At 47.9% G+C, this 12,555-nt stretch overlaps 1 protein-coding gene across 1 annotated transcript in view; it reads right to left on the bottom strand.

Annotated features, from left to right (window-relative positions):
• FRMPD1 (FERM and PDZ domain containing 1) overlaps window positions 1-12,555 on the bottom strand; it is a 27,956-nt gene that overhangs the window by 12,625 nt on the left and 2,776 nt on the right. The window contains 7 exon segments of the mRNA XM_009877115.1: window positions 261-397; window positions 690-809; window positions 1,917-2,042; window positions 4,729-4,824; window positions 8,889-8,996; window positions 11,337-11,382; window positions 11,698-11,800. Coding sequence (XP_009875417.1) covers window positions 261-397; window positions 690-809; window positions 1,917-2,042; window positions 4,729-4,824; window positions 8,889-8,996; window positions 11,337-11,382; window positions 11,698-11,800 — 736 coding nt within the window.

The following is a 12,555-nucleotide window of genomic DNA, read 5'->3' on the forward strand; positions in this document are numbered from 1 at the left end:
GGGGGTTCAGTCACTGTCCCTGAAGAGGTTTAAGAGACAGGTGGATGTTGCATTGGGGGACATAGTTTAGTAGGTTATAGGGCTCCGACAAAGGCTGGACTCGATTATCTTGAAGGTCTCTTCCAACTGAAACTGTTCTATGGTTCTGTGATTTTATCCAGAGCTAAACACTGGGGAAACACAGAGCTGAGGTCACTTCTAGTTCGCTTCATCTTTTGCCAGGCTTAGTCACAATGTAAAACAGAAATCTGAAAACTTACTCAATGTATTTCAGGGATACTTTCTGGGGCTGAGAACAAGCATAGATCCTCTCCTGTATGTGCAGAGCAGCCAGACGTAATGCCACACTGCATTTCATTTCCACAGCAAATCTTTCCTGAAGAACATCACTGCAGCTCTAGAACAAACAGAAATGATGGGAGCTCAAGAAAAAGTCAGGATAACACCTACGATGCAACTACCATGTGTCAAATAAAGGAAGCCACCCGGCCCATTTCAGTCTCACTCTGTTAAAAATCTAAGTATATGATTTAAGAATTTAAGGCACATTGAATCCAAATGTTCTGGTCTTAAGTGCTCTGCATTTCACATTCATATAAGTCAACTGGCCTGAAGTACAGTTTGGTTTAAAACAGAAATGAGAATTGGGTGAGAACGAGATCCTGAAGCATAGAATGCCTTGATTTCACCTGCAGGTAGAGATATTCGAAGGCAACTGGGTCTTCCTGCAGGAGGTCTAAGGGATCCTTTGGAACAAAGCAAACTCTGAAGAGGCATCGGTAGTCATAAGATTCTCTTTTCTGGACCACCTGCAACAGACAAACAGCATGAGGCCACAACTACTGCTGCAGTCCCTCCCTTCATAAATGCGTAATAAGCCTCTGGCTTGTATGAACTCACAGAAATCATTTAAAGCTACTGGCAAATGGTATGGCTGGCTGCAGATTAGCCATTGTGCTTAGAAATACAAGGAGACATAGCTCCTGTTTGCAATTTTATGTTAGATTCTTCCTCTGGTTTTTGCTTCTCCCTGTAGTAGCTTGGAAGTCCTTTCACAGCAAAACTTGATTAAATATGCATTGATCTCATATGCTTGCAGTATCATCAGGACAGAGGCTTCAAGGCCATACGATAACGACAGAGGATGGGGCAAGCTTCTCTGCTTCTGAGTTCAGCCATAAAACATTTGGCTTATCATCATAACAACAATACAATGTTAAGACCTCAAAGTTACACACTGGCATGTTTTGTTCTGGGCAGATCCCATGCAGGCTCACCAGCCAAAACAAAGCAGAAATTCTCAGGTATGAGTGCTCAGTGCTTGGGTTACTGAACTTCTCCGCAACACAGTGGATCACAAACTAACCAGGTCAGCAGCATGCTGGTGAGACTCCCAAGGAGACACATTCTCACAAATCAGATTAGCCCAGAATTACTATCAGAGCAACAGAATTACTAACGGAGCTAACTTTGTGTTTGCATGTCACAAATTTTTGATTTAGGATTTTATCAAAGTGGCAGCTGGCTGGGTTAACTCTCTGACTGCCTAGGGAACCATAAATAGCTGGGTACACAGCTATTGTAAGACTGTCTCAAATAGTCCTTTGTAGATGGGCCTATCCAACAGGTGGCACAAAGCACTCTCATCCCTGATTACTCTACATGGTCCAAGCAATATCAGCCTACAGGTACTGTGCACTGTGGGCTCTCTGAACCGAGTGGGACTTTCTGAAAGTGCCATTTCTCCAGAGGCTCTGGTTAATGCATTGGTAACACATGCAACAGGACAGCACCTCCTGGAGATGGGGCCAAGCTTGCTCCCTCTTGTGACAGCTGCAGAGTTGAGCTCTCTCTGCACCTTGCTGGCCACAACCCAATCATTCTGGCTGCAGGGGCATTTGAGGAGCTATTCTCACCTGCTCGATGAGCTCCTCCTCATGCAGCAGGTGGATCTTTGCCAGGTTGTACTGCTCCTCCAGAGCCAGGGCAAAGTGTGAGATGCTCCGGATGGAGAGCTTCTCCTTCAAAGTGAGGACAATGTCCTAGGAAGGGAAAGCACACAGGTGATTGGACAGAATTTGGACAGAGTTGCTGAGCACTGCTAGCACACAGCATGACTGCGGATGATTCTAGCTTGCTGCTGTCAGCTGTGTGAGACAGCAATGAAAGGGCAGTCGCCAGACAAAATTTTCTGCTGCCAAGAACATGCATGGCACTTCAGGAGAGCGAACTTTTTTACTGCTGTATAATGTGCTGCCTTTCCCTCTTCACTGACAATTGAACACATTGACCTAGACAATGTGAGACAGAGGTCTCAAGGTTAGAGAAAGCCTGCAGGTTCATCAGAAGCAGAGGTATGGGAGATGGCAACCTCTTTGGGATACCAAGCACAAGCTTGGCAGCGCAACCAAAGAACACTCCAGCCAGGCAGCTGACAGGACGGTGGTGAGCGTCCACCCATGCTCACTGCTGCCAGCCAGCTGGTAAGGAAGGGAGTCAAAGGAATTGCAGGAGAAGCACTGATAAAGGGAGGACAACACATTTCACTGGCTCAGGAGAAAAAGTTGCTGCTTGCTGTGCTAAGAGTGCAGTAAGATGCAAACTTCAAGGTACAACGGGCAGCAAATCCTTTTGCTAGAGTTGCATGTCCTGGGCTGCTTCATGATGAACATTTTGGCCTTAGAGGTTTTAGTCTGGTGTTATTGATCACATTTTGTCACCCTTGATACAAATGTTTGCTGTTAACCATTCCAGCTTTCTAGAACTCTGTAACACTTTTTGAAGAAACTACAAAGAACTGGTGAAAAACACTTCTCCCTACCAATAAACAAGAATTCGAGTACATAATTGTAAAAATCTTACCAGATTTGACTGCAACTTTTGCTTCAGTTGTATGGAGAATACTGATGGAATAGTAAGTGTTTTGGAATAACTACATTTACTTTTGGCAAACAGAAAACATGACACAAGGATTGACTGAGTACAAATTGAAAGTGAACTCCTTTGGCTCAGTAAAGCCCCAGAGGTAAGCATAAATGGTTGGTTCACCTCAGTTTTACGCAAAGATCTCTCAAGCAGCAGAGGTAGTGTTGAAAACACCTAACTTACAAAGCATTTTACCTGCTTTGTTTCTGCGAGGACACTGGTGAGTGTTACACTCAGCTCCAGTCAGGAGAAATTTGTTTCATGTCAGAGGTGAGCAACTGAAGTCAGAAATTAAGAACTAATCCATCTTTCACAAATTTAAAAATTAATCCGTTGCAGGCAGGCATTCAAATTATCTTTCTCTGTCCTGCAAGTCACAAGACTTGCAGAGACTTATTTGAATGAGAGACTACAACAGTTTTGTGAAGTTTGGATGAACAAGACAATACATTCCTTTCTGAGGGAATAAATAAAATATCCTTGCTTTTCCCCTTAATATTCTTCTGACCCAGTAGCAGATGCACATAGATATAAACTTGAGTGAGGCAGTCACGTTGTGTGAGCCACAAATACGTTACAGCCCCCTGAGGCTCGGTTTTATAAATAAAATATCCTTTTCCCCTTAATATTCTTTCAGTCTGATCTCTGGAATTTCTGTCCATCGTGCATCTTTTACACAGTAATTGCCCTGCTTCAGGACATCACATAACCTTTAAAGAAATTATGGCCTCCAATCACCGTGTACAGGCAAATCTTATTAACTCCCACACAAATACTCAGCAACTCTAAAGGCTAGAAAAGCTTAAAGTTTGCAAGCCTGTGTCTGAACATGGCAATTATGGAAAGTGATAGGTTAATGGCTCTGGAGAGCAGCACCTGTATTTTGAAGAGTATGATGGTAACTTGTCTATAATGCCTGCAAGCACAAGTGATACCAGTGAGGTGGTATTGCTTTTCCATCTCAATCGGTTTTCATGTCCCCAGAGGGAAATGAAAAAGCTCGCCTGATCTTGATTTTCAGTGCAAATACAGACTGTGAAAGCAGGGCCTAATGATCCTTCTGACTTTTGGGGTTTTAAGCAGGAGGTGTCAGAAAAGTTACAACAGGGATAACTGGCTTGTGGTGGCCAAGTGTTCATAGCAATGTTGGGTTTTGATCCGTCGATGTCAGCTCTTCCTACCATTGTGAAGCACAATTCACCAAGCGTTGGATTGCTCACTCACTTATAGGGAACCATCGTGAGACACGTTAGTTTTAACCTGTTGATGATGTGTTGCTGCAGAACAGCAGAAATGAGGCTGCAGCATGGACAGGCACTCTAAGTAACAGCTGGTGCAATGGCACTTGCTGAGCTCACAGGATACCCAGACCTGGACTCCACCATCCAGGTCTCCAGCCAGAAGACTTCTGCTTCTCAGTGATGGACATCATCACTGCTATAATAAAGAACTTCCTCTGTATTCTGCCATGTGGTTTCCAAGGAAAGTTATATTTGTGTGGATAGGGGCTGATTTGGCAGTCCCCCACCAACCTGTTGCTGAACGATACTTCACAAAGCTGTAGTCATCTCATATCCAAGTTCCTGCAAGTTCTGTGAAAATTCATTGCTGAGAATAAAACAGAGGTGAACCAAAGCAATGCTTCCTCTGCAGGAAGAGCATGGAAAATTCAGCATTAGCAGGCAATCCAGTTCCCATCAGCTGGCTAATACAACCAAGAGGTTGTAAACTCCACTGCAGGCACCTTTGCTGGTGGATTAATTCAGGTGGTAAGAACAAAGATAGACAACCAAACTTTGTTACCTTCACAGTAGTGCCCGTCTCAAACCTGAAAGCCTTTGTCTGTCCATTTTCCAAGTACACTTTGAGAACGTTGGGCATACAAAGAAGAGAATTCCCCTGCAGAACAAAAGCAACAGCACTAATCCTTGGACCCTAAGCCTCTGGGCACCAGGCTGCTCTGTCTGACAGCCCATCTTGATATAAATGAAAATCCTTCTCTGCTTTTGCATTCTTTCCTGTGGGACCAAGATTCATTCTCTGATTATGCTTCTGGCACACAACAAGGAAAAGAGAGCACAGCAAATGCCTTTACCGCAAGACTAGCCAGTGCAATAGCTGCATGTGACTGAGATACGTCCTCTGTTCAGTTCCCATATGGCACAGGAAGACCTGACTGAAAGCCGAGAGCCATCCTACCTGCTGCCATCCTACCTGCTGATTACAAGAAAAGCAGCAATGTCAGCCAGAAAATACAGCTTCCTATTACTGTGCACCAGGCAGCAGTAACCTCCACACCAACACCTTCCCACCTGCAGCAGCCATGACTTCACCTTCAGAGTTACCCAAACCCTCCATACTAGGAACAGATCTTGCACACCACTGGAAGGCTGTAGGATTCAGCTAAACATGCAGCAGTACTTTTATTATTTCCCTAAGATTTGTGACTCTGGGGCTTCCCAAACAGGGGATGACGACACCAGAGTTTCTTGAGATAGGTGTTAAGTGCATTGGACACAGTGATGACTGCCGTAGCAAAAGCACCTCTGTTGAGTGCTCTGAGAAGGATCTGGGAACTTGGCTTCTGTTCTTCTGGGGCTGCCTAGAGCTGCACCTTTCAGCCTCCCACCTTAATGCTTTAGCAGAGCTCGTTTACACCTTCCTTCTTTCTTTTGATCTTAACCTTCTTGTTGTTCAGTGCTAAGAAGGTTTATTCCTCCATCCTTGGACTTCTCATTCAGCATATCTTTCTTATGTTCTTGAAGTAGCATGTTTCTCCAATCTTAAAGAGTTTATCTATTTGTGAGGACAGTCTCAAGCTTGAGAATAGCATTTCTAAAATGATTTCTCCTATGTGTATTTGCTATACAACGTGGTATAAATCTCACAATCTTAGTACCTCTACACCCATGTACCCTGGAAGTACTATCAGAACATACATTTCTGAACCTTTTTCCTTGTTCCTTCTCTCCCTGCTTTGTGGGGTTCAAGCTGCCTATCGTGATCACTGAAAAAAAAGAGTGTACATTGCTACTACTTCTGAGCCCAAGCTCTAACTCCTTCATGCTAACCGGCACAGACACATCACATCTACGACAGGCTTTGGGACCTTCATCGGTTTCAGAAAAGTGGTGCCACTTTACACCAACTGCACATTTTCTCTGATAGTTCCCGCAGCTGCAAGTTATTGTATAAATGGGGCCTGGTACAGCCAGCACACAGCAGAACTTGAATGCCACGCAAAAATTCATACACAAATTAAGTATTACCACTCTCCTGGTCTCTGATTAGCTGGCTAGAACACCCAGATGGGATTTCTCTCCTTTTGTGCAGGCTCTAATAGACTACTATGAATTAATTCTGAAAGCTTCTGCTATGGCTTAAGCAGCTGTCCTCCTCCTGTTTTGCCTGGTGCAGGGCTCCATGTTACAGCTAGGCCCACATCTTCTAATAATACACTGACTCATGCTGCATGGAGGATCCTGAGGGACCCATCTGTTGCACAGTTATATGGAAATAAATAATAAGTTTGCAAGAGAAAATGGAGGCTGGATAGCACTGAGGCTTATTAACAATTTATGTTCCCAAACAGGAGTTTCAGGTTTCAACTGCAGAACACAGCCTCTAGGTGCCTTCCAATTGCCACAAAGATCATTTAGCAATGCTCCATTAACATGACAAGAGTAGTATATTTACTGAAACAGGAGGCTTTGCAGTTTCTCAGGGCCATAATACTCATTTTGGCTGTCTTAATACATCAGTCTGCTGAAAGAAGTGCAGCTCTAAAACACTCAAGCAGAGTGGTTGCTGTCCATGGTGAATAGTGCTTTTCCATAAAGAAGTCATAAATATGCAACTAATTTATTTACACTTCCTTTGTGCTAATACTTTATTGCTCTAAACAAGGTCCATATCCAACTGGTGAAGAAGGAAGCTAACATCAGTGGGACCCCAATACTCTAACGAATTTGTCTTACCTTTATGTTCACGTTAAATGAATAGCGAGTTATACACTGTGTCCCTCCTCTTGCAAAGGTGTGATTAACTTAGCTCAGCAGAACATTATGCTAGAGGCTTTGCAGGAAGTGCAGAGCACAGCATCCCCTCCAGAAGTGCCTTCTTCAGACCTCTCAAGACCTGACTTGCAATCAGCAAGTGAATGGCACAGATCTGAGACCTCCATGTGTGGCAACACCAGTGCCCAGCCGCTGGCTGAAACAGCTCCATGGAAATTTCAAAGCAGATACTAGTGTGAACCTGCAGCTATAAGAACGGCAGCGACTGCTGTCGCTTTTGGGTCTGGCTGTATCGCACAACCAGCCTTGCCCAAGGTCCGTCATTCATCTCTGCCCAGGACCACTTCCAGAATATATTCCTCCTCCCTACTCCCTGACTTGTGAACTCTGCGGCCTCCGTGTCACATTTCCCAACAACATGAAGGGTCCAGGTACTGGCTTCCATGTCAGGAGGAGTGGCCCAGCTGCCGTGATGCTCAGGCAGGATCCAGACAGACACGTCACTAAGATCTGAGGGATGCAAACACAGACCTTGATAGAGCAGAGACAAGCCTTGCAAAAGTTCCAGCACATTGGCAACAACCTGGCAGAAAAGGAAAGGATCCCAGGGTCTAGAGACTTACTGGCAAATATGTCACACCTGCCCCTCTCCTGCTCAGGACGGCAGGCCAGAGAAGGAGTCCTGACATGCCTGCAGCCAGGCACAGGTGCCAAAGCATTCACGCTGTGCCTGTCTTACAGGCCGACGACTTCCGTGGCATCTCTGGCTGCACCTCTGCCCTGGGGCAGCAGGTGAAGAGGAAATGCCTGCCACAGGCAGGGCTCAGCCTGAGCTGGGTCAGGAGAGCTCCATATCACCAGAGATGGGAAACATAAGACAGCCTAGAACAGAAGAAAATGGCCTTGTGGCTGGTTCATCATCACTGCAAAGTGCAAAGAAGCAAGATTTTGTTAGACCTGAACAACTGAATTGCACTAGTGAGTAGATTACAGGACTGGGGAATTTTGACCAGGGCAATTTCTCATTCTAAAGGGAAAAAGGAAGACTGAACAGAGTAAAGACTCCCAGCTGACCTCAGTCCATCTCAACCACACTGAGTTTAGCAAGTTACACAGAAAGAAAGAGGGAACATTTCAGGGAAGCCACATTTGTTCTCATTGTTTGTCCTTTTCTGCTACAGGGAGACTCATATCAGCACAGCTCACTTGTTATCAGTGCTAGAAACCCTGTGATACGTTTGCAGCATTCCTCCAGCGTTTCATGTGAGAACAGATGGTTTCAGCTTACAGACCATCCACTACGGAAGCAGCTGTGAATGCTCTGCAGGAGCCCTCTGCAAGGATATGAAACACAACAAGCTGTCACCCTATCAGCTAGAGAACATATGTCTAACTCAACAGCAAAGCAAAGTCATCAGTACCAAACTCTCCATCATAGTGCTACCTGAACATTGCTGAAGTCCAGGAAGAGATATCCTGGCTACTCTGGCAGCAAATAAACCTGGCATGGACAGCAGGATTCACCTCTCATCTTCAGGGTTAGGATTTGTCATGCCCAAACGTCCGTCTGGGTTTACTACTGAGAGGTTAGCACCTCAAGAGATGACTGCTACATCCCACAACCATGTAATGCTGATTTAAAGTTCACCTGGTGGTAAAGGAATAAAAGCAGTACATGCAGGTATCTTCCATTAGTCTAAATAAGCAAATCAAAGATAAAACCCTCCGAGGATGCCAGTGCTTCTCCCCAGTTACCGGTGAGCCCAGGAAACAAGTCAGAACCAGATGCCTGGGTGCCTATTGAGAGCAGACTAGCACAGTGAGGGTGCAGCCCCTCTGTAGATCCTGGCCACACTAACCCAGATCAGCGCCTGTTTGCAGCACAGACCCCTTGTCTTCCCAGCATGCAGAGCCCTCCGCACCCAGCTGCAGTCACAGCCCACTGACCTGTGTGTGTCCATTCACCAGCACTTCCTCTGCAAACCGTACCTTCACAGGGTTTGTTTTGAGCCGTGCCCTCTTCTCTGCCGTAAGAAATGACGACTTGGGCCCGCCCTGAAAAAAGAACAGTGCTTGGTGGGCAGCTCCAGTCTGTTGCAGCTACAGGAGAGGCAGAGGTGCACAGCACAGACAGGAGGGCAACCACAGTCCATGCTGAAACCGCTCACATCACACTGCCTCACAGTTACAGGTGCTGTCACGGGGCCTCTTGGCCTCCCGGCTTGACCCTGTGCATTAATCAGTTACTGTGTTTAGGCCTTTCCCCAATTCCTGCAACTAAGCCAGGATCCTGCAGAATGGGTGTTATTCGGCCAACAGCTGGCTTGCAGTGCAGCTGCCCAGTACCATGAACCAATACAGGCAGAGTGACTTGCAGTGGCAGACGAAGCCCCCTGCCAGTGTGCCACAAGAACACAGCTGTGTATGCACAACTTCACAGCTCAGCTGGGGTTTCCAGAGCATATTTTTGTATTACAAATGTTTTTAAAAGCTGCTCATTGCTAAAAACTCAACTAGACTTCACTGCACTGTTGTCACAAAACCATGCTTTCACCATGACCAAGCTCATGAGGCACCACGTGAGCCTAGGGACCCTGAGTTCTTGTGCTCAAACATTCTTCTCTTGTAAAGCACCACATTCCCTAAGAAGAATAGAGGCAGTATCCCTCAGCACCCTCCTAGACAGCTTTGAGGTAAAGTAGTTCCTACACTCTTGCCAGAGGCTCAGGTGCCTCCCAAAGTGCCACAGGCCCATCTCGCCCCGAGGCCGTTTGGCGAGGAAGGGAGGCAGGCAGGAGTCTCTGTAGGCAGACAGCAAGCCCTTCCAGAGTCTGCTGGGCTGTAAGGAGCATCGTGCCTGTAGCTGCCCTCTGATGGGCCAAGGCTGCCCACACCCCAGAGCAGCTCCAGCAGAGGGATGGGAGGCGTTACCTCTCAGCTCTAAGCACAGCTGCCTTCAGAGGCGGGCAAGAGCCAACCCCAAACCCAGTACCAGCCTGGGCTGCATTTGGAGGTGTCCTTAAAGTGACCTGCAAAGGAAAAAACAAAAATGGGTTCGGGCCCCATTTGCTTCTCAAGAATGCATGAAAGCCTGTGAAGGGTGTTCCAAATCCTGTAAAGGGTTTTCTGGACCCTTTTCTCTCTGAAAAGCCATTGCATTTTATCCCTTTCAGCAGGCACTTGGGTCTTGCATAACTAACTTTCATTTTTTCCTTGAACTCCAGAGCCAGATCAAGCACTGTAAGACTGATGGCCAATGTACTAGCAATAGACATCAGACTAATGAAAGAGAGAAGCCACTACTCAGAAGGTTTGATTAATGCTTTTCTGGTTAGTGTTAGCTTTGTGAACATCCATTCGTTGAATGCCAACACCAGGGAAATTTTGGGTGGGAAAAATAGATTTAAGAGATTTTCTATTTCATGTACCTTTGCTGAATGGCCGAGAAACCTCAGGACCTTAAGCCTGAGAGCTCCAGTAACTCTTCTGAAGGAATGATCATTTTTGATTCTAAGAATAAATCAAATTAAAATAAAAAAACTCCAAACAAATGAAAAATACTCTCAAAATGCTTTCTGGGGCAGGAGGAAGTGCCCCTCAGGCCACTGTCGTACATCAAAAGAAGCCAAAAAGTACACAAACCCAATTTTGTCCTTACTTTGCAGCTCAGATTTTACACACACTGAAAGCCATGCGGATAAACAACATGTCAACAGTACATGCATTCTGAGGAATTTTATGCTACAAAAATGGGCAACCAGCACCAAAGTTTCACGCTAAAACTTTGCTTCTATTCCCAAAGCATGACCCACACCGAGGTCCAAGCTGTTTCCAGCCAGAGCTTGGAGAAAAAAGAGATGTATTTTTCCCGCACTCTGAAAGGAAAATCTCAAGAGCTTCCAAGGAGCACTGAGGGTGGATGCTGAGCCCTCAGCATCGGCACCTGCCTTTCTTGTCTGGAGTCCCCACGGCTCAGAAAGCCCCTGCCAGCAGGGAGCACTCCCGGCTGTTCTCGGTGGGCTGGCTGAGGAGACCTGCCTGCGTCCCAGTCGCCATGGCCTCCTGGCCCCCGTGGATCTCTCACAGCTCCAGATGGAGTCTGCAGCTCTGGGGAGCACGGATTCAAACCACCCAGTGAGCCTCCGCATGTGGCAGGTCCTGTGAGCTGTCCTGGCTCTGCACCCAGGGGAGCTGACACTGACTCTCCCTAAAACCTTCTCAAAGGGTGTGTGTGAAAGCACAGCACCCTTGCAGCTGCCTCATGGCCTCGGTCAGGCCCTTGGATCCTGTGTGCCAGCCTGGCCGCCCCACGGCCTGTGGGCCACACGGCTGGCCGTGGCCATCTTGGGGCAGCACTGCTGGGAGTGCAGAGAGTGCTGAAGAAAGGTCATTTACCGACGTGCAGCGCAGGATGGTTAGGAGGAGCTCGTCACCAGCCTCCCTGTAAGAGAGACATGCAGTGAGCCAGGGTCAGCAGCAGCCTCTGCCTTCCTCCCCAGTGTCACGAGGCCTTTTGGCCCCTCTGCCCCTGCTGCCAGGGAAGGCTCTCATCCAGGCACTGGCACAGCAGAGGGAAGCGGACAGACTCCACTCTCCAGTGACGCTGGCTCGCCCCTGCGGGACAGGTCCCCACCGAGTGCAGCTCCCCAGCGAGGTCCCCACAGAGCCGTGCAACCCTGTGCTCCTTGGCAAGAGCCAGTACCCATATCCCTCAGCCCCTTGTCACCTCCTCCCTGCAGGCCATGCAGGACCACACCTGATGATGGCAGCTGCTCGCTCGACAGACGCGTCATCCACTGCAGTGGAGTTTATCAGGAGGAGCTGGTCTCCTGGCTGCAGCTTCCCTTCAGCGGTGCTCCCTGCGGGTGACCAGCGCATCATTAGCCATAAGAGCATTATGCTGGTAGAGGTTGTCCCACCAGGGACGCTCTCTGTGAGCTCCTCCTCCCACCCAGCACCCACTTCCCTCAGCACTTGTCTCTGGATGGCAAAATAAAAAGGGGCTGAAGGACACTGGGCCCTGATGCCAGCCAGTATAGCACTGCCTGTGTCCGTGCCACCTTACCCAGTCCGCCAAGCCACCCTTGCCCTACAGTAAATTGCTCTTGTGCGTGTCCCTTCTCACATCGTAGCCTGCAGCAGGGTCTTCCTGCAGGGGCTTCCTGCACAGGCAGGGAGCAGCGGCAGGGCCCACAGGCTCTCGCAGTCACAGCAGCGCCGGGGGCAGCAGCACTGCCTCACGCTTCGCAAAGCAGGGGCTCCAGGTCAGCGCTCCCTCTCCATATTTCTGTGTCAGTAATGGTGCTGTCAGCAGGAGTGGGGAGGGGATCATGCCCCTCTACCCGGCTTTGGTGAGGCCTCACCTCGAGTGCTGTGTCCAGTTTTGGGCCCCTCACTCCAAGAGGAACACTGAGGTGCTGGAGAGGGCATAGAGTTGGGCTGCCAAGCTGGGAAAGGGCTTAGAACACAAGTGGTACGAGGAAAGGCTGCGGGATCTGGGGCTGTTTAGCCTAGAGAAGAAGAGACCTCATCGCTCTCCCTGAAGGGAGGCTGTAGCGAGGTGGGGGTTGGCGTGTTCTCCCTAGTGGAGAGTGACAGGCGGCAGGGCAATGGG

The sequence above is a fragment of the Apaloderma vittatum genome, unplaced genomic scaffold (genome assembly GCF_000703405.1).
Source record: "Apaloderma vittatum isolate BGI_N311 unplaced genomic scaffold, ASM70340v1 scaffold6659, whole genome shotgun sequence".
In the NCBI taxonomy this organism is placed as follows: domain Eukaryota; kingdom Metazoa; phylum Chordata; class Aves; order Trogoniformes; family Trogonidae; genus Apaloderma; species Apaloderma vittatum.